Source organism: Cygnus olor, chromosome 8 (assembly GCF_009769625.2).
Source record: "Cygnus olor isolate bCygOlo1 chromosome 8, bCygOlo1.pri.v2, whole genome shotgun sequence".
NCBI classification, from domain to species: domain Eukaryota; kingdom Metazoa; phylum Chordata; class Aves; order Anseriformes; family Anatidae; genus Cygnus; species Cygnus olor.
The window spans coordinates 31359244-31383521 of NC_049176.1; the positions used below are offsets into that span (position 1 = coordinate 31359244).

At 44.1% G+C, this 24278-nt stretch overlaps 1 protein-coding gene and 1 long non-coding RNA gene across 2 annotated transcripts; one reads left to right on the forward strand and one right to left on the reverse strand.

The window, feature by feature from the left end:
- The first annotated feature begins 2903 nt into the window (after positions 1–2903).
- On the forward strand, positions 2904–23965 carry LOC121073670 (interleukin-12 receptor subunit beta-2-like). The gene is given in 20 exon segments (XM_040564830.1): positions 2904–2987; positions 4787–4846; positions 5733–5829; positions 6169–6495; positions 7364–7478; positions 8530–8708; positions 8892–9028; positions 9522–9666; positions 12425–12504; positions 16454–16673; positions 17608–17679; positions 17682–17807; positions 18804–18905; positions 18988–19047; positions 19050–19142; positions 19420–19519; positions 19521–19555; positions 21004–21091; positions 22183–22282; positions 22587–23965. Coding segments are annotated over 18 exon segments (2553 nt in total). The 5' UTR covers positions 2904–2987; positions 4787–4846; positions 5733–5771; the 3' UTR covers positions 23103–23965.
- On the reverse strand, positions 9660–15768 carry LOC121073673. The gene is made up of 3 exons (XR_005821860.1): positions 15249–15768; positions 10896–10958; positions 9660–10817 (listed from the first exon to the last, which is right to left on the reverse strand). It is a non-coding gene; the product is annotated as an uncharacterized LOC121073673 (long non-coding RNA).
- Positions 23966–24278: the final 313 nt, after the last annotated feature.

Consider the following 24278-nt stretch of genomic DNA (forward strand, 5'->3'; position numbering starts at 1 on the left):
ATTTCTAATTGTACTTTATTCTTATTATTTAAATCTTGTATTTAAAATATGTAAAGGTAGCATTTTTCCTTGCAAAGTCTGAGTAAGCCACTCCCAATCTGTTTGTTTTGCTTTGCTTTGCTTTAGAAATCCCCTTTTATGTTTACTTTTGTTCTCAGAGAAATTATTGCATCTTTCACTTCCAGAAGCTGAGCAGGAATTGCCAATGATAGTATACATACAGGTTTCATTACATCATTAACGTCCACTTTATTTCACTGTATACAGGAACATCCATATTCTGTACTCACTGTTTTCCCTTGTTCCAGCATTATCGGATTATGAGAGTGGGCTGAAGCAGAAAGCATTTGAGAGGTTGGTTTATCTACCACTGGTGACTCCTTTCAGATTTGTAGCACTGGAGGCTGTGGTAGACATGACAGAGAGGCATGGTAACACCAGACCGATCTCATACCCCACTTGTGAGAGCAGCCCTCCCTGCTCTGTTTCTGTTAGCACCATAATGTTTTAGGCAGTAAATGTCTGACAGGAGACAGTTTGCAATCTCCCCCGGCAGCAGGCTCCACCCAAGGTAACTAGGATTCCCTGAAGCGCATACTCAACCAGCGACCTCATGTCTTGCATTTACAGTTATGCACTGGCATATTCTCAGTTTGATCACAGAGGCTTCACCCCTTGAAAACCAGCTTACTGGAACTGCAGGCCTGCTCTTTGAACCAGGCAGCTGCGGATCTCAGAAGGCACAATGTTTGCCTGAGCGACCACTAACGATGTTTCGTGATAGCCTTTCTTTGGCCTCACTGCTACAGCCCTCTGCTTCGCTACAAATGCTCCTCAGAGCACTGACACCGCGATCACCGAACACCACGTTATGTCAGCTACTGGTGGTGCTTTCCCAGGCTTCATTTCAGAACTGCAGACGCCACCTCCTCGCAGAGAACAGATGACTCCGTACTTTCCTTGACATCATCTTCTGTCCCAGGCAGCTCTCGGGGCGCAGGCCGGCTGGCGCAGCGTTCGGCCAGCACTCGGCAGCTCCGTTTGCAGCAGGGAACTTTCCTTCTGCTCTTTTGTGCAGCCGAGCCCTGGATGAAGGTTTCGGTGGGACATCTGGCTGCAGGGAGCACACTGTTTTCTTTACGATTCTGAAGTACTCGGTGTTTGCCCGTGCAGCACCGTGCCTTTACTCAGACTTGTGGGAGGCAACACAGAATTACCTCGGGCTCGGGCCCTAAGACAGAGCTTTGCTCTTGAAGGAATACCTGGCACACAACGTACCTGGCTAGTCCAAGTGGCTGGTAGCAAAAAGCATTTTCAACGGTTTCTGGAATCCAGTAACATTTGAAATAAGAATAATACTTAGCAAATATTTTGCTTAAAAGCCTGGTGGAATAGCAGAGGGTTTATAAACATCTGGAATATCAAAGCTGTTCCATGACAGTTCTTGGGAACATACGCACAATTTCGACACAACTCAATGAGAAGGAGTCGCATGAAAAGCAGACTTTGGTGTTGAGCCTTAAGCAAAAAGAAAGAAAAAAGAAAGTAGCTGCATTTTATGATAGGCAGTGGATTGGTGTTTTCAGTTTAGTTTCCTGTCATCGTGACACAAAATTCTGATCACTTGGGCCACCTGACGGGCACCTTCCCTTAAACGCCTCATTGATGAGTAAAATGCTACTCAAGTTTTGCTAATGCCAGTTGAGCACCTCATATAACGGCTGCGTATTTTTTTTTCAAAAAATGAAAAGCAAATACACCCAGTGAGGGGAGCAATGGACAGGGTACCACAGACAAGATTCCATACGAAATCCTCTTGGAGTCCTATTTTAAAATGATACGAATCCTGGCTTTACAGACTGTAGATGAAGCGCGTGCTGGGAAGAAGTATTGTAAAAAGCGTAAACTAAAAAAAGACGAGGGGAAATAAGTTATAACTTAAAAGGAAACTGGTGATATTTGGAGTTTCACAGGGTACAGACTTGCACAGTGCATGCATAGTATTCTGTGAACTTCGTCAGCACTTTCTTCTGTCTAGAAAAAAAGTGCAAATGTTACATAGGGATTTGGAAGAGAGACAAAGCGTAGGAGGTTCAAACTCAAAGATTCTGGACTCTACAGCTTCACACTTCTGTAATCATTTGTTTGGATGTCAGTCCCCCAAACACCTTTGCTTCATACTGAAGCTAGTAAAAGTTAGTCACACGAAGCAAACGCTGCGGGAAAGCTGAGTTTGTATCGATGCCTAACAAAGAGGAGGGACAATAGTAACGAGGACCTTTTAATTATAAGCTCTTTCAGACATGGTGGCAGTCTGCCAGAGGGTGATTAAAATGTGAGAAAGTAAGAATCAAACGATGGTGAAATAAAACACGGGGGTGAAGAGTCGCAGCGGCTGTACCTGAGGATAGGCTCCTCTCTCCCACCTCTGTCTTGCGCTGTGGTTGCCTGAGCACTTCTCTTTCCAGTCTACAGGCACCGAGCAGGTAGTGAGAGTTATGCTTTGGGTTTCACAGGCTTTTTTTTTTTTTTCTGGTAATCTTCACTCTTTTCTCATACCTAGGCTTTCTGTAATTGAAATTTCCTGTGCCTTACCTTCCCTGAGAGAAAAACGGGTGCTGGGAAGGGGAGGGAATCTGCGAGCAGCTAACTTTGAGCAAGCCTCCTTCAGCAAGCCTTTTCTTGCCTCTTCTCTACACTGCAGCCCGGCCCGGCCCGGCGGACGAGCGGGGAGAAGGCCCCGGCCGCTCCCGGCCCGTCCACCCGAGGTCTCGGCCCCGGCCCCGCCGCCACAGGGCCTACCCCGGCCGGCACCCGAGCCCCGCCGGGCCCCACCGGGCCCCCGGACCGGAGAACTGGAGCCCGGAGGCGGGCGGAGCCGATCGGCGTGAGGGGAGGCGGGACGGGCCGGGACGGGCGGGCGGAGCCGCCGTGCACATGCGGGAGGCTCCCGGGGCTGCGGGCTGAGGGGAGCGGCGCGGCGGGCGGTGAGTACCCCGGCACGGCGGGCGGGCGGCTCCCGGTGGCCGCTGAGGGCTCCGCCGGAGCTGCGGGAGGAGAGGGGGGGGGAGCGTCCCCGGCTTCTAGAAGCGGTTGAAGGCAGAGCCGGGAAGCCCCGTGCTCCGCCAGCCGCTGTGCTGAAGCGGGAGAGCTTGTTGGGAGGAGCAGAGGTGGTCCTCAGCCCCCTTCAGCTGGAACCTCGGGCGCTGTGCCCTGCCAGCCCGCGGGGCTTCCCCTGCCTCCTGCACGCACGGCTGTGTCCCTCGTGTGCCGCTCAATCCACGCACAGCAATACATTTTATTTTATTTTTCCCACGCTGGCGTGGAATCTGGGGGAATTTTTTTTTTTTATTTATTTTTTTACAAAAGCTTTCCGTGTATCTTTGATCCAAGAGGAAGGTATTTCTCCTTCTTCTCTCGTATTTTGCTCCGATCACGGTTTATACGGCTCGCTGCACTCATTTGATGCTGCGTCTAGCGCCTACCTAGTGAGCCAGGGGCTGAAATTACTTGAAGAGGTACCGCTTTGGTGCGTTGACTCAGGTGTTTGGGGTACAGCTTTGCTGTCAGAAGGATGTTTACACGTCCCCGGGGCGATTTCAGTTTATTGGAAGGCAGGGCATTTACTTGAAGACCTCGGGCGCTGTGATTGCTCATCCTCGCAGTTGCAGAGCACCTACAGACCTCAGGCGTTACGTGCACCAGGGTAAGGCTGAGGCGCTGCAGCATTTTGATCTGAGGAACCTGTGGATTTAAATAAAAAAGCACAGTGTTTATGCATTTGGGGCAAATCTTACATACTTCACATCAGATACGAGTTCGTCGTCTTAAAAAAACGTGGAACGGCTCCTGTCTCGTTACACAAAACCAACCTGAAATAACTTTTTTTTTTTTACGCATTAACACACGCACCAAAGGCTGTATTGTCGAATGCGTCCCCCTGGAAGTCCTCCACAGTGGCACGAGAAGCGATCAGGCTGTGAAGTTTCCCTTTGCAGTGGTTTGCTTCAAATATAACATCAGGCTGTTAAAATAGCTGCGTCTCTGCGAGGGTCAGAAGCTATAAAAATTGGTCATTGCTGCGTTCCCTCCTGAAGTACCCAATATGCTCTCGCTGCTTCTGCCGTTCTGCAGCGGCAGGGCAAAAAAGGAAATAGTTGTTAATGCTGATCGCAAGCGCAGGGCGACTCTGAAGTGCTGAATAATCGGTGTGACCGATTGCATTTGTGACTGCCAGTACCCGAGTGTCCGTTTCGTTTAGGAATTCTTGGCATGGCGTAGCTTTGCATTTGAACCGAGTTTTTGAGCAATCCTGCGGAGTTAAAAACGTCTCAAAAGCTCTGTTTTGTCTGGTTTATTCTTAACAATGTGCTCACTACCCATGTCTGCAGTTTGTTGGTTAGGGTAGAGTTAAATATTCATAAATGAGCTGTGTGCGACGTCTTTCAGTTTGGAAACTCATCTAAAGAAATTACAAGATTGCTAGTTCCCAAAGTCACATCCAACATTTAATGCATGATACTTCAGCTCTGGGAATCTTGAGTCTGTGTTAGTCACCCGGCATGAAATCAACTCCTTTGGGTTTGGGGTCATCTCTGGGAAGTCTGGGCACGGGTCTGTTGAAATGCCTTTGGTAACGGGGCTGCTGCATCCTCTCCCCTGCAGCGGTGGACATCGTATCTGACTCCAGATTGCCAGTCGGGTTCTTCTGCCTAGCAGACGCCCTTAGTCCCTCCTCGCCGTTCATTAGCTTGTCCTTAACTCCCTCTCCCTGGTGTTCCCACAGCGCTAGGCTGCTGCCTCCGAATGCGTGCCACGGCTGCTTGCCCCTGCAGAGATGTGAGAGGTGAGCCAAGCGTCCGGGCTGGGTGCTGAGAAGGACCAGGCATTTCTACCCTGTCTTCTGCCTCCCTTCTCCCTTTTTCTTCCTCCCTCTGCATTCCCCATGAACCAGATATTTTCTGGACAGCTCTGTGCAGGGTATAACGAGTGCGGGGGAGCTCGTACTAGACACCAGGGTGCGGGGTTTCAAGGGAGTGCCAGCTGCGCTGGATTTGCCATCCAGAAACGTTGTCTTGGGGAGAAACAGCACATGTTCTTACTCCCCGAGAAGCTGCAGGGAGTGGAGGGTGAGGGGGCATCATGGAAATGCCTGTGAGCATCCCCGGGAGAGAATTAAGAAGCTTGAGAGTTGCTGCTTCTACATACTGGGTGTTCAAACCTCCTAGTACGGTGCGTTCTCTCTGCTAAAGGTTCTGCCAAATTTTGGATGTTAGGCAGCTGCAAGGAGCTGGAGAAGTTTACTTAAAATTTTTGGGTTCTGGCCGCTTCTGCACAAAAGTGGAAGGCAGGAGGTGTAAGAGCAGAAATGAATAATGAAAATCTTTATCCTTTGCACAAGGGGTACTTAGGGTCTGTTCTGGGTGCATTTCACAGAAAGATTTTTGTTCTGGGCTTGCAGGGCGTCTTTGGGAAGGAAGGGAGCAAGTATGTCTGTTTTGAAAGCACAGAGTTGCAAAGTACCTGTAATTCTGACGTTCCTCTAGCTATTGTGCCTGCCTCTAGGGAGAACCAGTCTGAAAATCAGCAGCTGCATGGGATAGCATCTTGAGAGTCACTCTGCAATGTTAGCGGAGACAGTTAATTAGAAAGGACTCATAAAATAAGCATTTTGAATTTTGTGAAGTTACAAAATAGTACCAATATTTTAAAATGATTTTTTCACTTTTTAGGAACTGGTAAAAGGTACTCATTTCTCTATAGGAAGCAAAATGTTATTTGCATGGATTGTGCCTGCAGCTATTTGTTTGTTGATGCACTTCACAGCAGGTAAGGTTTTATATATATATATACACACAGCAATTATCACTTAAAAGAAGCACCCTGGCTACTTATTTTTCTTTCAGCAGTGAAAAAACAGTTCTGATTGGTAGATTTTGCCTCGGGTTGTGCTTTTTTTGTACGACAACTGGTAGCTAGGCTTTGGTTTCTGATCTCCAGGTAATCGGATCAGTGAAGACTCTGCACAACAATATCTTACGAGTTACTTACGCAGAGACAGGAATTCTTACGCTAAAAATCGGGAAGACCCTCTTCCTAGAGTGCATCGTGTTTTACAGACTGAATGATGTATTCATTTTAAAGCTGTATTTTCCCATTTTGTTGCAGAAGCGTGCAGTAAAGGAAACGTGACTGCTAGCAAGCTTCCCCACGGGGTTGCAGAAATATGCGACAAAGGAAATATGACTGCTAACTCTGCTTCGCATGTCCAGCCTGGAACTAACATTACCCTCTCGTGCCAGCTGAAACAACCGAAATACAATGAGCAGTGCAAGATAGCTATTTTCTTTAACAGTTCTGAACTGATTATTAATTATGGCACTTCCGTGAGCACCGAATTTCAAGTCCTTACATATGGCAAGCACATGTTTACTTGCAAAATAGTTTGTGAGTACAAGAAAAAACTCATTTGTGGAATCGATATAATGTCTGGAGGTAAGGAGAATTTCATTACTTCTTGTTCTTAAACATTTTCTGGGATTCCTCTGAGACATGTTAGGAACTAGTAGGTGGGTGGCCTCTTCCAGAAAGGGTGCTATGTTTTATTGGATTTGTATCTAAAATATTGCTGGCTGGAACTATGCAACACAAAAGGGGCCTTCCACACCCAGATTCCCAGCCACCCACATGGATGTCAGGACTCTGCATACATGTCTGTCCCTCTGCACCCACTGTGTATCACTGTGCAACCTCTGAAAAAGCTAATGTGCTGCTTTACATGTAGTGGCACTTAAATGCTACCCAACTAGTTCCACAATAGCAAACGAGGAAGAGAGTTCCAGTATTTGAAAAACAGAGAGGTGCTAAATGAAACTGCTTGTTCCGAGCAAACATAATAATGCTCACTCTCTCCTGTTCTACGCTTGAAACACACCAGTCTCTTCAGGACACAGGAGACTTGCGAGAATAATTCTAAGGAAATTTTAGATTTTCTTCTTGCCATAGATGAACTGCTGCTGCTGCAGTAGTCATCTTCTGTGTGAGTGCTTTGTTGCCTTTTTTTTTTTAATAAGGAATAATGGTTGACTGCTTCAAGCAAAGCTTGAGGTGCCCAGTTTGATAGTTGTTAAGCACTTGTATTCGTTTGGTACCCTTGCAAATTCACTGCAGGTTTGCTCAAGTGTCAGAGGTCTCAAAAGACTGCAGGATAGACTCAGCTATTTTCACGTATAGCGACCTCTGAATACTTTGCACTTACTTGCTTGTCTTTAAAAACAAACAAACAAAAACAAACCCTAGCATTTCTTCATATTTCTCCTCTCAACAATTTTAAGGAAGAAACTGATAAGAATATCTGTTTAAGATCCTCCAGATCAGCCAAGAAACGTGTCATGTATCCAGTATGGGACAGATGGCAATCCTACCTGCACCTGGGATAAAGGGAGGCTTACATACATAAACACTACATATGTAATACAGTAAGTAACACAGGGAAGTAGGTTCCTTAATACCTATAATAATAACTTAGCGGGTTTTTTATTTTAGTTTTGCATTGTTTGTTACAGATTCAACCTTTTTAGCAAATCACACAAGAGTTGCTTTATGAATCAGTCAGTCCAAGGCTGCCATGATCACAAAAGCCAACTGTCTCAGTTAAAAAAAACCTTTCCTGTTTACATTTGTGTGTGCTGCACAGCAGTGGTTTACTCACTTCTGGGTTAAGTGGGTAAAGAGAATAAGCCAAGTCATGGCTCCCGTTTTGGAAAGGGGTTAATAGTGGAAGTGGTCTTAAAATGTCAGCTTAAACCTGCTGTTTTCCTGCAGTGGATTTTCTCTGTTTAGTGATTATGTGATTAGCAATGCCTGCAACAGAAAACCTCTATTCAAGCAAGTATGTGGGTAGAAAGAATTAATGTTGACGCTTGCAGTCAGCTGGACAGACATTTATTTTTGGAGGTACTGTATGTGACCATCTTTGTCCTGCTAAGCTCACTATTACCTGCTTCTCTTGGCCAAAGTAGGAGCAGCATTCCTAGTTTGTAGAAACCCATCATTGCTCTTTAAGCAGAAGGACACTAGATGGTTAATTTACAGAAGAGTGGGGAAGGATGAGTCCTGAAAGTGTTGCAATGGCACATAGAAATACAGCAGTGCTTAGTAGTAATTTATTAAGTATATTATAAAATACGACAGATCAGCCCGAAGCAACATGATATAATCATCTCTGATTCAGGTGGAGGAAAGTACATGGAGAAGCTAAATGAGTTACCCGGTACAACGGGTTGAATGACAGATTGAGAATGAAAAGGCATGTTTGAAGCCATACCATCTGACTGTCAGACTACAGATAAATTAAATATTTAATCACTGATTAAATTTAATCATTTCAGTTGTTTAAAGAGTCACAGTCTCAGCAGATCCGAACCAGCGCGATTGGGTAGAGAAGTGAGCTATACCTCTGTGAACTCAGGGATTTAACTTTCACAGGGTACAGGGAAATATTAACTGAGAGGTTTTGTTTTTTTCTAGGCTATCAGAAGGCACTGACATCTTCTGTTTTCTAGAAGAAAATCTGAGTAATAAATTTGGCTCACTGGTTCTGAGCAAGAAGTTGAATTTTGACTCTGCTTACACAGTTGTGGTTGCCGCCTCCAACGAACTAGGAAGTGCTTTTTCACAGCCACTCATGTTCATGTTAATAGACATAGGTAAATGTATTACTTACCTTCATTCAGTTAGAACAAAGTGAAAAGTTTGAGCACTACATCTTTGTTGCTTAAACCCGTCAGAAGAAGTATCCATCCAGTCTCAACTCGTTAGTCTTTTCCATTAACCCTCTAGTTGTGATGCATACCTGAGTGCCATTTTCTTGTTTTTGTTTTTGCCTCTAGTGAAACCACATCCTCCGAGATTGTTAATGGAATTTGAAAATTCTGTGACAAATTTCGCATTTGTTTGGCACGATGAAGTACGAGCACAGCACTGTAGAATAAGATACCGTCCGCTTACTGGTTACACCTGGAACACGGTAATCCTTTGTTGGAGAATAAAGGAAGTGATGATCCTTGGAGGTTGCTTTAATATCCTTGTTTCTTTTAGAATCAGTTTTTCCAAATTGGTCTCTCTCTGTTCCCTAGCATCATATTTAAAAAAAAAAATAGACTACTGATCAAAGAGATTTTGATTTGTATCATTGGTCTAAAAATAAGAAAGAAGGTAAAACTCTCATCCTGTAAAAATCTGCATGCAAGAATAGTTCAAGTATGATGCACTGAAGAATCAGAGCTTATGTTTGGTACACTACTTTATCAAAATGTGGTCGTATCTGCCCGTGGTAGCTCATGGCTACAGGTGCTCCATTTACAAATGCTTGGGCCTTATCTAATGCTGGTTGGAAGTCTTTGTATTTATTTTAAATGCTAAATGCATTGCTTGAAGTTGAGTAAAATATGTGAACAGAAGATTTATCAACTTTATTTCTTTGCGAGTTTAATGTTATATGTCCTTTATCTCCATTAAAGGTTGAAAACGTAAATAGTGAAAATTTCAGTCTTTATGGTCTGGAGCCTCATACAGACTACGAATTTCAGGTTAGCTGTAAAATTCATCCTGAGCGAGGACTGTGGAGTAACTGGAGTGCGTTCCAAACCCAGACTCCAGAAGAAGGTAATGCAATATATGGTTTGGTACGCTAAGCCTGTCTCTAAAGTGTACATAGAAATGTAAACTTCAGGTAACGAATTCAAAATGCTGCTTGGTTTTCAGTCCTGGTAAGAAGTTCTATAAATCCAGAAACAAAGCCAACAGAGAAGTGAACTTGTGTAACAGAACAGTTTTCCTCATGAACAAAAATTAAACTGTTTAAGTTCCTTACAAAACAGGAATTCCAAGAGCTCATTGACAAATTCTGAAGGACATATTCTTTGACATTGCTGGAAGTTGGAGAAATTTTCTCCATGTTGCCTGGAGCCCTAGCAGCAGCCTCCTGCATTACTGCACATCTGGAAAAGTCAGAGAAAGTTTGTGCAGCTTAACTGGGAAAAGGAAAATGTTTTGTATTGGTTCATATCTAAGCATTTTACTGAATTACTGCAACAATACCATACAAAAGTCAGGATGGCTGCCAAGTGGCCCTGAGTCACTAAGGAACCTCAGGTTTGGGGAGCACTCTCTGGGTTCTTGAGCTCACTTGACAATTTGCTGAGGAGCTGAATGAATCGGCCAGGACACTGCCTGTTCCGTCAACTTCAACAGAAACGAGGGAGGTTTTAACAAAATCGTTTGATTTTGCCAATTCATCTTTATCCAAGTAAAGAAAATATTTCCTTTGGAGAACTCCCAGGTAGCTCCCTCCACTAAGTAGTGGAGTCATGGGAGATCTGAATGGTTTTAACCTGGCCACACATTCCAGAGAGCAGTCCCCTAATGAATTGCAGCGTGAGCAGATAATGTTCATTGCTTCATAGGACTGCACAGCAGATTCCAGGGAACACACAGCGCAAACATGAGGGCAATTGTATTAGTTTGTACCAGTTCTAATACTAGAGGTCTTCGCGTTGCTGCAGGCTCCTATATATGCTTGCTTGACTTCCCACTGAGCTGTATGAAGTCACGGGCTGCAGAACTGTCCGTTTGTATGAAAGAAGAAAGCTGCTCAGAAGTTTGTGCTTTAACAAAGATGTGTTGGCTGCTTTGGCATCCCCTCCTTTCATATTGTACTTGGCTTTCGTTGCTCTTTTTTTTGTGAATTACTATAAAACCTTCAGGCTCCTGCAGTTATTACTCATGCTGTTTACCACTACTGACAGCATCAGTTTCTGTAAGAAGCATTGATTGATGCAGAAGGTGTGAACTTTTCCTTCCCTCCCCCACCTTCCTCTCAACAGTTTTCTTACCTTCCTGATGCAGTCTGGGTTGCTATGGTATTTGTGGTCAGCATTCCTCCTCCCCAGCCAGTGCTGTAAAACAAGAATATTTCCAACTAATCAGTATTTCTAACATCAGACTAAGTGTTAGCAAGGTGAAGTTGCAGGTGACGAGCTCTGTGTACACAATGGTTGCTCTTCTTCAAAGGAGTTGAAGTTCTACATGAGAGTTTGGCCTTTAGCAAATTCAGGAGTATACCTTCTTAAGACTTTTTTTTTTTTTCCGGGTTTCTCTAGCCCTGAGCTGCCACAAAAACTTGCTTTATGCAAGCACTGTTCTAAAGTGAGCATTTTTTTTCTAGCTAACTTATATAGTTCACATGTGAAATGAACCTTAAAATCTGGGCTGAAGTCCAACAGAGGCAATCTGATTTATTTTTTTTTCCTGCTTTGAGCTCGCCGATTCCTCCTCACTTACAGTGAGTGCATTCGGATTTTATTTCTTCTGTGGGTCCTGTTTCTTTTTTCTATTCCAGTCACTATTTGCAGTGGATAAAGGACTAATAGTTCTTAACATTGCTGGTATTGAGGATTTTTTCTATCCTTGAATTTAGCAAGTAACAGACAGCCCTAGTCCCATTCTAGGTGGGGTTGGGTGTCAGCTGCCTGCTGCTTATGTTATCCGTAACACTTATTGTAATTTTATGAGTTTACTGTGTGCTGGGACCTTGAGGGAACCAAGCTTTATTATCTTTCATCACACTGGATTTCTTTGTATGTCTTTATCTGATTCTGAACTGTTTGAGCACATTGTTCAGTAGTTCTTGCAGCGAGAAGTTTGCTTTAGTGTTATTTTGGAAGATTTACTCAAAACTGTAGAGTTGAATGAGTATCAAACATTCCACACATCAAGGGTTTTTGGGAAGTATCTTCCTGGGACTGGAAGGAGGCTGTGATTCTGCTTGGTGTTCTGACTACTGAATGTTAATTCTGTAAACGTAAGGAGAATCTTGGAAAGATCAGGGCTTTTAAACTATATATGACAAGGTGCTACCCAGCTAGTTGTTAAAGACATTTATTGCCTAGATCCAGGTAGCAAGGAGCAGGTACACAAAATTCCTATCACCTTAAGCTGTCCGTTGTTTTAGAATTGATATAGCCAGCCCTAAGGACCTTCATTAGCCCAACTTCTATGCCAAGGTCAGAACTAATACTGTCACTGTGATTTATAGGCTCCCGTGAAAGTCAGTGATTACAGAGTGCAAAATAGTGCCTGGAAGAACAAAACCCTCTCTTATTCTTGTGATTTGGTCTCTTCGTGACTGCAGTCATACGGGCAGTCACCACGGCAGCTGAGCTCCAGCTGGAATAGCAAATATAGACTTAAAATACAAAATAATACTTTAAAGGCCACAGCACGTTACATCATTTCAGAGAGATTTTAAATCCTAAATTTTAGTCATTTCAGGATTTTTACCTATGTAGCCTATTCAATGTCTTGGTTGTTTGCTTCAAAATACAGTCATTAATTCTGCTCCCCTTTTTTCTTCGACATCCAGTGCCCACTGGCCTCTTAGATGTCTGGTACAAAACGCAGGATGTGGACTCTCAGATGCAGAACATTTCTCTTTTTTGGAAGGTAAGACGTTTAAGTAAAACCAGAGCATATACAGTAATAATCAGCAACTTTAGAGGGGGAACTCTACTTTACGTGTTTGCTGGAAGGGTCTTTAACCAAATAGAGCACAGGGCTCTTACCACTGCTTTGTCCAGAGATCTAGAATAACTTTGCTACCCAAGACTTTCCTCACCAAGATTTAATCAAGCCTTTTCAGTCTAGAGTGTCCCCTTAAAAGTTCCTAAAGCTTTCCAGCATATTGTGTCAGTGAAAAGGAGATAACAGGCGTTAAAAGTGGAAGCATCACTACTCAGTTACCACCTTTCTCTCAAAGATAGACATTCCCTTCCCATTTTCACACTGGGTCTCTGGTGATGATGTATGTAAAGGGACAGATAACAACCTTGTAGCCTTTCTAATATATTTTCTAGTTAATAGAATTTTCTATTTTTTCTAATTAATAGAATTTCTCTCTTCATTGTCTACCTTGTTGTTCTTTGCAATGGCTGCCATTCCCTGTCAGAAGATAAATTCTTGGAGGAATGGGGGATGCCATGCCCCATATACTCAGTGGGCACCCACCTTCTGTGGGTGCTTTTGGATATGAACTCCCTTCAGGGGCGTTTTTGCTCTTATATGAAAAACAGGGTGATAAAGAGTGGGGGAGGTAGAGGAGGTGATTTATTTTAAAAGGCCTTTATTATAACCAAACTATATGAAGCTTTTAAAAGCTGGATATAGTCTGGGAAATTGAAATTGTTTTGTCTGTGTTAGTGCTTTGTCAATGGTCAGTTGAATCTTGTCATACTGCAGTAGCAGAAGGAAACTGTTTTTCTGTACACGTGTGAAACAGACAACAGGCAAGCCACATGCAAAATAGTTGGCTAATAATAAAGCTGCAAATCTGAAACTGGACACACTCAGAGCAAGTTTTCATATAGAAGGGGCAGAAAATATTTGGTTGTTTGTGTCTGCTCAGTAAGCTGGAGGGCTGGCGGCTGAGGCCCTATAAAGGAAATGATGATGTCTCATATGGAAAGTAGCTTCAAAAGAATTCAGATTAAAACTCAATTGAATTATCCGCGGATTAAAAATTCCACGTTACTTACAATTCAGGCTCTTCTCTAACAACATTCGCAGTGAAAGTTTGTCTTCAGGCAGCAAGGAGGTGTAAGTGACATCTCTCCCACATCGTGCTTCAGATTCTGACCTCAGGGACAGCATTAACAGAGGGGAGCACGCGGCAGAGAGAAGCAAGGCAGCCAGCCATAAATAAAACGTGTCACTTGGCTTTACAGGCTCCTTATTGCATCTTTTCTGTGGAACTTGATACAGAAAGGTGCCATCCAAGGTGCTTGATAACTCATTTTCTCCAGTCTTACCAATATAGCACTAAGAAGTCAGGTCTTAGGAGGGGTCTTCAGATTGTGGGGTGTTTGTTGCAGTGTTTTTTCAAAACCAGTAAGATTTTTTTTAAGCACGCATTTTCTTTGACTTCTAGTTTTCAATCTGTAGTTAATCTTCCAAATACTAAATCTTCTCTCCACAACAAGTAGGACTACGCTGTAAGTGAAAGCAGCAATTCTCGGGTAATTATTTGACTTTGTGGCTTTAAGATGTTTAGCTTGCAGTAGAGGGTTGGCAACACTTTATCTACACAGGCTTCCTGTAGTATCATTCATAAAATGGGTGTGATACGTTGTTTTTATAGTTTTCAGAACAGATCCAAAGCAGAAGATGCAGACCGCACAGTATACTACCAGTATACGTTTTCGTGTTTTCCCATTAATACCAAGGAAACTATTGCCAGTTTAGTTTCATCAGGGTTTCAAAAGGTTTTCAGAATAGGTTCAGACACTGTATTTGTCCTGAGACACTGCCAAAGTGTTTGTAAAACTGCAAACATTTTCCTATTTTTAAATGTTTTTTTCCCACTTCCTTTTGTTTGGTTTTGTTTTGTTATGACCAAAAAAATAACAACAACAACAACAACCCAAACAGCCAAATATAATTATCTAACTACGTAGGAGCTGTAGGAAACTGTGAAACTGATAGTATGAAGAGTGCTTTCAGTCACCCAGAGTGGAAAAAACAGCTACATAAGTGTTACAAATGACAGTATAGATTGACTCTTCAAAGCAATGTGTATTTAAGTGGTTGAATTTAAATAGTTCGTTATCTCATTGTGGCTTTTATTAAAATTCTAGATTTTACCGAAATCAAAACTTGCTCATTTTTACATATCTAGCTATGCAGTTAGTGCTCTTTTTCCCCTTGTGAAAAGTGTGACTTGAATCTGAAGAAAAAGAAATCAGTATGTTTCACTGACCCTAGGTATATTTCTGTTTGGAAGGGCAGCAGTTCACCAGCTGAAGAGCTTCACTAAACTGGAATTACACAGGAAAAACAAATAAGAAATAAAAAGAAAGATATGTAACCTTAAGAGAGAATTTCGGGTAAAATGTGTGTTCTTGTCCCTATAATTAGGGAATTAACTCAGTTACACTTTTGCTTCAAAACAAACAAAACCAGCAATCCTGTATGAAGATACCCGACATGACATAGATGCAGAGTCTAACAAATTTAGCAGGGGAGAGATTCCAAGGGTCCTTCTTTCTGAGGGTCATAATTGGTACCAGGGAACTCTGTTCAGCAACTGAACACTGAGCATACAAAAGGGGAAAGTGCCTTTGTGGAGGCACTACATCGCTGGGTAGCACACTATCATGTTACGGTCTGGAGAAAGAGAAGAATGTGGGACTTACCAAAGGTGAGACTGGAAAAATGTGGCCAGATGCTGTGGACTCCTAAGAGAAGAGCAGTGAAGGAACTGGAGTAAGGCTTGGGAACGGAAAGCACAGGTCACAGGGCTGGGCTACAGCAAAATCAAAGGGAGAACTCAGCATAGGTGTTACATTTTACAACTGTTACACAAATGTGCAAGACCATGGGGAAAAAGGGAAACTGCAACCAGTACACCAGTTGATAAAGCTAGGTTGTTTGGAAAGTACATTTATTTTTTTTTAGTAATAAAAGTACCAGTTCATTTGTGAATAGTATTCTCAGGCTGGTATTGAGGAGGAATTATATTGCCTTTAAAATGCCATAACCGTACTTAAGGCCAACAGATCTCTTAAAAAAAGCAGTCTCAACAACTTGACCAAGCAATCCCTCTAGCATTGCCATGCCATATTTCCTCTTGCTTTTAGAAAAGAAAAAAGTAAAAACTGCTCATCTGTTACCAAGAACATTAGCCGGAATTTGCTACTGTCCAGCCAGTAACATTGTCACTGTAACTAACTTCTTTTCTGTTAGAACAAAAGGGAGGAAAAAAAATTACTTTCAGGTGAACGCTCCTGACTTACATTGGGTACCTTGAGCATTGAACTGGGGGATGCTCTGAAGCCACCATCTGCCACGAGGCAGGAGATCTGGAGTTCCAGAAAAAGAGGCTTTTCTTTGGAGGGCTGATAGCAGGCTTACAGAGAGTCAAGTGATCTGTCTGATCTTTTAATTATGACCACTAGCTCCCAGGAGGTGGTGAAATGTTACTTTGGACGTAGTGTTTCTTGGAAAGGAAGAAAAACACGTTGATTCATTATTGCCAGGAAATAACGCTTTGGTGGTGGCTGAAGAAAGGCTTTTTTCTGCGCTAAAATTCACCGCGGGGAGCTGTGCTGGTGCTGCGCTGCTGTGTGGTGCATTGGCCACTGCGTGCTCAACCTGCAGAGAGGCTGCAAACCAGCTGGCTTTGGCAATGCACACCCTTTTGGGGAGCCAAACCAGTGCCTCCCTCCTGGAGCAGTTCTGAAACCTTCCAGGCAGCTCATCGGTTTGGTACAATCAAAGAGTGTTTGCAATGCACCGAGTGTTGGTGGTTGGGTTTTACTGTTATTTATTATTCCCCCTGTCTCCCAGTCCGTGCTCTTGTCAGAAGACTGAAATGGTGAGAAATGCGTTTTCTTTTCAGGCTCTGAGCAAGTCAGAAGCAAAAGGAAGAATCCTGCAGTACACAGTGACCTTTGAAGCACTAAATCACGGGGGTTCCAAAGCGGTGGAAGCAGAGGTTACGACACAAACCAGTTACACCAGAACTACTGCAAAGATGGACTACAGGATAACAGTCACTGCTGATAACTCGAGGGGAAGCTCACCTCCTGCAGCCATCGTGACCGACCTAGGCATCGGGGGTAAGGCCTTCCACTGGGTCTGAGCCACGGGAAATAATATCGCTCTCTGCCGTACACTTCTTGTGGCTACGTGCCACAGAAGCATTCAGATTCTACCACTTTGTGCTCCTTAGGGTTGATCTCAGTGAATCTGCAGTGGCTGGAGTTTTAGATCCAGTTACAGATGTTGTCAGGGGCAAGGGTGCAGGTTCATGGCAAGTCAAGTTGCCCTGAATTAGTACGACTGTAATTGTAACTCCTTCTGCTGACGCGCCTGTAAGCTTCCCTGTAAGCTAGGCAGGCTGACATAGCAGAAAAGTAACTATGCAAAATTAAAAAAAAAAAATCATGGGAGAGGGGAAAACTGAAGGGAGAGTGATGGTGAGGGGAAATCACAGCAGAAACAGAACTGTGTATAATTTCATGGAGGCAGTAAGACAAGGACTGGTTTGCAGGCTCAGTCCAATTGTGTTTGTTACAAAAAAACATTCAGAAAAGATGTTGGTGTTTTCGTCACACAGATGAAAAACTGCGGACTTTCCCAACATATCCTCCTGCAGGACAAAGTAACCTGGGCCTAGCTGTGTAAGGAAGAGCTTTGGTCTTGTGGGGATCTTGCACGTTTGTGGTTCTAACGCAGGAGCAGGGGTGTTACTGGGTGCTGTGACGGTATCTTTCTAGGGCTTGGGGGTGGTGTAAACCAAGTTATGTATGTTCAGACCGCCACACCATGAGGCAAGGTAAGGATATGGCTGTATTCCTGTCAGCACAGGCAGAGATCACCCTAGTAATCACGACCTTTTCTTTCAGTTTTAGTTTATTTTCATACACTGCGTAGCATCAAACTGGATGAAATGCAGTAAAAAACATGTAGCAAACTTACCAAGTCAACCTGGTTAAGGCAAGCTGTGCTGATGGTGTGGTTTTTGTTTGGTTGTTCTTTCTTCCATGTAAGATTTACCTCCTCCTCAAAAAGTCTCTGCTCTCCCGATGGGAAATGGCAGCATCTTAGTCAGCTGGAAACCTCCCGAAAATCCACTGCGTTCATCAATGGATACGTAGTGGAATGGATGGACACACACAGAAAGAAGAGCCTAGAACCTCATCCGCCCTGGATAAAACTTGTAGCATCCAACCTGTCTACAGTGATATCAGGTAACTGCCACGTGGAAATAGGATAGTGCTGAGTGCCATTTTATTTTGAAAACCTTTTAAGAAACAAGTCAGGTTCTAATTTTTACTAATTCTGCATAAGAAATTACAGTATTTAAAGCTTTTTATTGGGGAGGAAAAAAAAATCAGTGGCTGCTTTGAGCTCAGCTCAGCAGTCCCTCAACTGAGATTTATACCTGATAAGTAAATGGCTCAAAAAAAATCAGTCCTTCTGAAATGAAACAAGACATTTAAAACTCAGCTGGTACACAAGATTAAAGACTTAGAGTATTTCCATTCTAACAGTTATTCGCTATTGATCCAAACCAGTGGCTGTATTCTTTATATCAGCTATAGCTGTGAAGTTACAATCAGAGTGACAGTCTGTGTTATTCTAGTTAGTCTTCCCTGTTTTCCATCCTGGTGCTCTGCCTCCCTGGATTTGAAATCCCTGCTCTTGAGCAACTGGAAAAAAACAGAAAGTTCATGCCGTTGCTTTGTAGTCTGTTTTAAAAAATAGAAAATAAATTACTGTCACTCATTCATAACCCCCATTAAACGTTTTGGGCGGAGGATGTTCGTATGAAGTCATGAGGAAGAAAGGTTGTTAGATTCTTGTGCCTCCTTGGGGACCTTACACGTAGCAAAACCTTCTGTGTCATATTGTAGAGTAATAAGCTGTGTAATAGCTACTTTCCTCCTCTGCTTACCTCGAGCACAAACGTGGTCCAAGGTTTTCTTTGGAGGATTCAGGTCTTCTGTCAGCCACTGCTTCATGAAACAGCAAAGGGTTTCACCCTTGAGGAGTGTCAATATGACTTTTTATACATGGTAAGGTTGCGCTAAGCTGAAGAGGAGACCACGATGCATTTTTTTTCTTTCTTTATGAAAGACGTGTAATAAACCAGACAGTTCATCTCAGATCTGGGCAGGTAATGAAAATATTTATCCATAACTGTAAACTTTAATTGGGTAATTATCCACTTTTTTTTTATTTAGAACACGTAAAAGATAACGTGTGCTATGACATCAGTGTATTTGCACTTTATCTGGACAGAGCTGGACGAGTGGCATCAGTTAGGGGATACTCGAGAGAAAAAGGTAAATCGCAGTAATACCCTTCCAGATATTTTTAAGCCAGCTTAAATTGTTCAGCTTTAAAAGTCAGTCTTATGTTTCGTAGCACCATCAGCTGGGCCCCAGATGTACACAACACCACAGACAAATGGTGTCTTGGTTTCATGGGGGACATCCCTTCCCACCAGCAAATGGGCTGCATCACGGGGTACAACATATACCTGCGAAAAAAGGACAGCAAGGTAGCTCAGGCTGTCTTTGGTAGGTATTTGGTGAAAAACAACGTGATGTGCACGTGGTGTGTATTGAGGGAGAGGGCTGGGGGTGAAAGATGCCTTCAGACAGCTCTGTATGGTTGAGGAGTCAGACAGCCACTCTACCATGAGGTTAGCAGCAAGATTCAGATGCAGATCTCTGCTACAGCTGTTCATGAACAGCTTCTCCATGCTCCAAGTTCTGAAAACCCCATTCTTTAGTGTTAAACACAGTAAAAACGTGTGCTAGATGCTTCATTTTCTTCTCCCTCTCTTCCTTTCAGCCATTTCTAATGCAACTTCCCAACACGAATTTTACATCACAAACCTACAACGCGGTGAGAACTACGTCCTGTGGATGACGGCATCAACGGCTGCTGGGGAGCCCCTGGGGCAACAGGGAGCTAGTTTGCTTGGAAAGTAATGAATCTCTCGGTCCCTTACCCCCAGCAGAGAGGTTCTGTCCCTGGCCCAGTGTTTTGCACACACTAGAAATGCTTTACACACTTTTTAATTGCTGAAGATCTCTGTTTTCAGCTGGGTTTAAGATGTACCTTTCTTTGTCTTCCACCTTTCACCTTTCCTTTCTTTGTCTTCCACCTCTGGTTTTGTGCCAAGCTGTTATCTGTATCGTTGATAGTTCCTGGCTAGCAGCCTTGCTTATTGCAAGAGGGAAAGAAGGGTTGACCCTTTCAAGTTGCTTGCCCAGATATTTATGCACATCAGGGTCTGGCACAGAGATCTATGTACAGGTCTTGCTTGCCTCAAAGTCTCACATGAGAAACCTCACTGTCGTACAGAAGCAGCTGTCACCTCAAAGACCCAAGGCGCACAGCATGATGTCTGAGCTTGTGTAGCGTGCAAGGCTATCTTGTGTGGGCCTTGCTTCTGTGCTGCCCAGGGGATGCAAAAGCAAGCCCCTTGGCTAAAGATTTTTGACCACAGATAACGGAAGTAATCAGGTTTTGTCCTGCAAGGTGACTTGTTTTGATCATATTTGTTTTGAGCCCAGATCAAAAAAACCCTGAGAAGGTATTTGATAAAATTTGTGCTCAAGTACTGTCAAAAAGTTTCTTTTGCTCAGTCCTCACAGTATGCCACAACAGGAATCATAGCGGAGAACGGGAACCTGACCTGTAAATATAGCACATCTCAGCACCCGCAGCGGGCACGGGCTCACACACGTAGAGCACAAAATAGTGACAACAGCTCTGGTTTAACGGCTCCATTCTGTGCAGACCCACACGCAAACTGAGGGAAGGATCTAACTTCTAAGCAGCCGAGCTGTACGAGTTCAGAAATACATCGCCACAGCGTGGGAGCCTGGCGATGCTGTATAGCCCTCTGGAGGCACACTTGTTTCATGGTCTCAGAAGAAATCTAGGGAATTGAAACAATCTGGACAAGTTAAAAGTTTTCCCAGCAAAAAGTGTGGATTTCTGAAAGTTACATTTTAAATAGATGGTGCAAGCACATTGAAGCCAAGCTATTCACTGAGACCAGTTAAGTCACTGAGAGTTTATTAAACACGTACTGATCTCCCTAGGATCTTTCCTACTTAACACCCCTCCCTTGCGTGCAGTACCCCAGCTGACTTCCTCTGTCAGGGGCAGGTTCAGTACTAGAAGGGAGAGGACAGCACTTGCATGTTTTGGATTGAGGGCTATCTCGAGAGACAGTAGTAGACGTTCTATGTTACAACATACCATTGGCTCCAAAAGCCATCAGTCCATTCAGAATCCTGATTTTAAGCCTAAAAATTTTGGTATGTTTTATGAGTGCAAACACTAGTCAAGTCATGATTGTTATCCAGTTTGAACCCTTTTTTTTTTTTTTTCTTATTTAAAAATACCAATTCTGTATTTCAGGTGCTGTGGACTGGCTCATTATTGTACTTACGTGCAGCTTCTTTGTATTTTCAGTCTGCGTGTGCTCTATGCGTCCTGCAAGAAAAGTGTGAGTGGATCAACCTCTTTTGTTCCAATAGAAGAGGGCAGTTTTGTTAGAAGGCACAGGAATGTGCTTTTCAGACATCTTGGGGAACAGCAGGGATGGTTTTGAAGAAAGGTTTCAGATTACGAGTGTAAGAACACACACTGTGGTTTTGAAGAAAGGTTTCAGATTACGTGTAAGAACACACTGTGCTTAAAATAGCTGTAGTTCACGTCAGATTTTTTTAATCTAGAGGTTAAGGCCTGCTTCCACTGAAATGAATTTGAAGTAGTACAATCCGTGGTAACTCCCCGAGAACGAAGTCTGACTGCGACTAGAAGCCATTTTTCTGTAAGCAGCATAAACACCTCCCCAAGCAGACCTTCCAGGACTGCAGTGCGGGGCCATACCTAGCACGCTCTGCTAGGTGCTGCTATTACTCATGAACAGCTAACGAGGGCTGGCGGGAAGAAGATGCTGTGCAGCATTTATTTTTGCTAAATCAGTAGTTGCTCAGCATTACCTCACCCCTGGCCTTGCACCTGGGAAACGTGAGCACCCAGAGCAAGCACCCACTGGTAGCAGCAGCTGGCTGCTCGGGCCAGGCCCGACTTCAGGCCTGCCCCAGCCATATCTCCCTGCTTCGGCCTAGGCTAGCTTGCCTGTCCTAGTCCTTTCATCTCTAAATTGATGTAAATTTGGTTCTCCACTTGCAGGAAAAGCAGCAATGGCAAACAAGGAGTAAGCCTGAAAGCCAGGAGAATACTAATTTTTGTAGTCAGATCTCCGTCAGAAAAAAAAAGTGCAAAATGGCTTGATTTGAACTAAGACTGGGGGAATTATTGTATGCTCTTGAAGTGTTGTGGTGGCCCCAAACATTTGAAAAGCCTAAGTCAAAAGCTGTTCTGTCCAGTCAGCCGAAACCCATGCGTTCCCAAAAACTTCAGCAGGATGTGCCCATCCCACGCAGGCGGGTTTCTGCTGATCTCTGCTAACGCAGATCTGTGATTACACAGAACTCGTCAGTAATTACGTGCGCAAGCAGCACAGCCCAGTTCAGTAGCACTCGCAGCTAGTGGCATTCTTGCTTTTAATTTCACGTGTTCAATTTGCAGATTATATTCTCTGCTTTCTGCCACTGTGCCTCAGTGGCACAACAAAGCCATCCCAGATCCAGCTAATGCTACGTGGGCTAAGAGTTGCGCTTCTGTGAAGGTAAATCACGCTTTTCTTCTTCTCCTAATCCCACCATCTTCAGCGGAAAAAGCAATCAGAGCTTTGTACGTCGGTAATCTCTTAATGCAGCAAATCCAGCAATTTCTGGCGCTGGATAAGCTCCGCTCTGCGTTGCGTTAGGCTGCGGTATGCATCACACAAATGCAAGAACAGAGGTTTCTTGCAGAGGTTTTTGTTTCTAGCAGTAGCTGCTGTGTAGAGGTGCCTGCATTTCAGGGGTGGGAGGTCTCAAGGTACTGACTGCAGGCTTAACGTGGCTGCTGTACGTGTGCCCCTCCACCAGGGCGAGCTGAGCGTGCCTTCCAGTCTGTTCCTGCGGGACACAAGCAGCTTTGAAGAGCCTGAAACAATAGAAGTAGAGGAGGGCTTCATAAAGGCAGACTCCCAGATTTTCCACGACAAGCTCATCTTCAGCAACGTTCACAGCAGTGAAAATCACGACTGGCAATCGGAAAGCAGCTTTGAGAAGCAGGAGTCAGAGTACAAGGCTCTGCCCAGCACAACAGACGGAGACAGTTACGAACATCAGCTCCCGTACTTGTACAGAAAGATGGCAGAGGTGACAGAACAAATGCAAAGTGTTTCGGAGTACCTCGCTAACCCCATCACCGACAGAGTGCCAGGTTACCTGCCCGCAGGCATCCTGTCCCCTGGTACAGACACTACTGACGAGCACCAGGAGCTCGAGTGCAGCCCAATCTCTGTCTTCCCAACAACTTTTTTGACACCCGTATTTTCCTATGGAGGGAAACTTAATTTGGACACAGTGAGACTGAACTGCAGCTCTTTCACAAGGTAGGGGGACAGAACAGACTGGCCTTGATTTCTGTACTTCAGTGAAGTATTTCAGCGTGTTTCACTGCAGCTAGTACAACAATGTGCACGTGACACCTCTAGGTGACAAAAGCCAGCTCACAAACCTTGCCAGCAGTGTCAGTCATGCCTTACATTGCAACACAGCAGCTCTTCACCCACAGAGCACATTAAGGTAGAATTAAAGACAGAAGAGCCAGGGTTGCTGGGGCTCAGCAGCCTGGCTTTTGAGAGTTTAATTGCTCAGGCTGCCTTTATGCAGCCTGGTTTGCCTCAGGTCCCTGTCCCACAGACCACAAGCAACCAAGTGTGGCTTGAACTACATCAGACACGAGCTAAAAAATCATTTAAAACGATGCTTGCCCAGAAGAGCAAGCACTGATTTCAGTAAGGGTCAGCCCTCGGCAGCTGACAGGATCACGGTTGCAGTCCGTGCTCCAGCTGCACACAAGTGAGAAATGCAGCATTTGGAAACCTGCATGAGCTGGTGCTAAACTGACGTGCCTAATACCCCCCCAGTGTTCTTTTCTGCAGACAGAACATTGGCACGAAGTCGTTGCATCCCCATGACACTGGTGCTACAGCCCCACGCGGGCCCCAAAGGACGTGCGATTCATTGCAGCTCTCATCAGGAGCCTGCCCCCACGGCTGTTTGGAAAAGAAATCCTCACCAGAAATAAAGAAACAGGCAGCGCATGTATACAGTAAGCCAAATGGACCGGGGAGAATTTAAATGATTTATGAAGTATTCTAATTACAGGCTTGGAGGACGTGTTACACATGTAATGACTTTGTTTACTCGGTGTGTATATGTATGCATATTTATAAATAGAATGTTGGGAACCTGAAGTTTTGTTTTCTCTGTTCAAGCTCAAGTGCAGCTAGGCACAGAATAAAGCGCCCTTAAAAACAAAGCTGAAGGTTTGCTCCCAGAGGTGAGGTAGTCCAGATTTGAATTTACCTGGAGCACCAGCTCTTTATCTCCTCTCCCTGATTCGGGTGACGTCCCCACCCACAGCTGGTCATGCAAGCTGTTACGCAGTGGCATACATTCATGGTGACAGCCTCCTGTGACACTGCCATCTCAAAGCACCTCCACTAAAATCTGTTACCTAGCTTCGGGAGGAAACGATCCTTGGCAGCTCTGCAGACATCTCCTTTT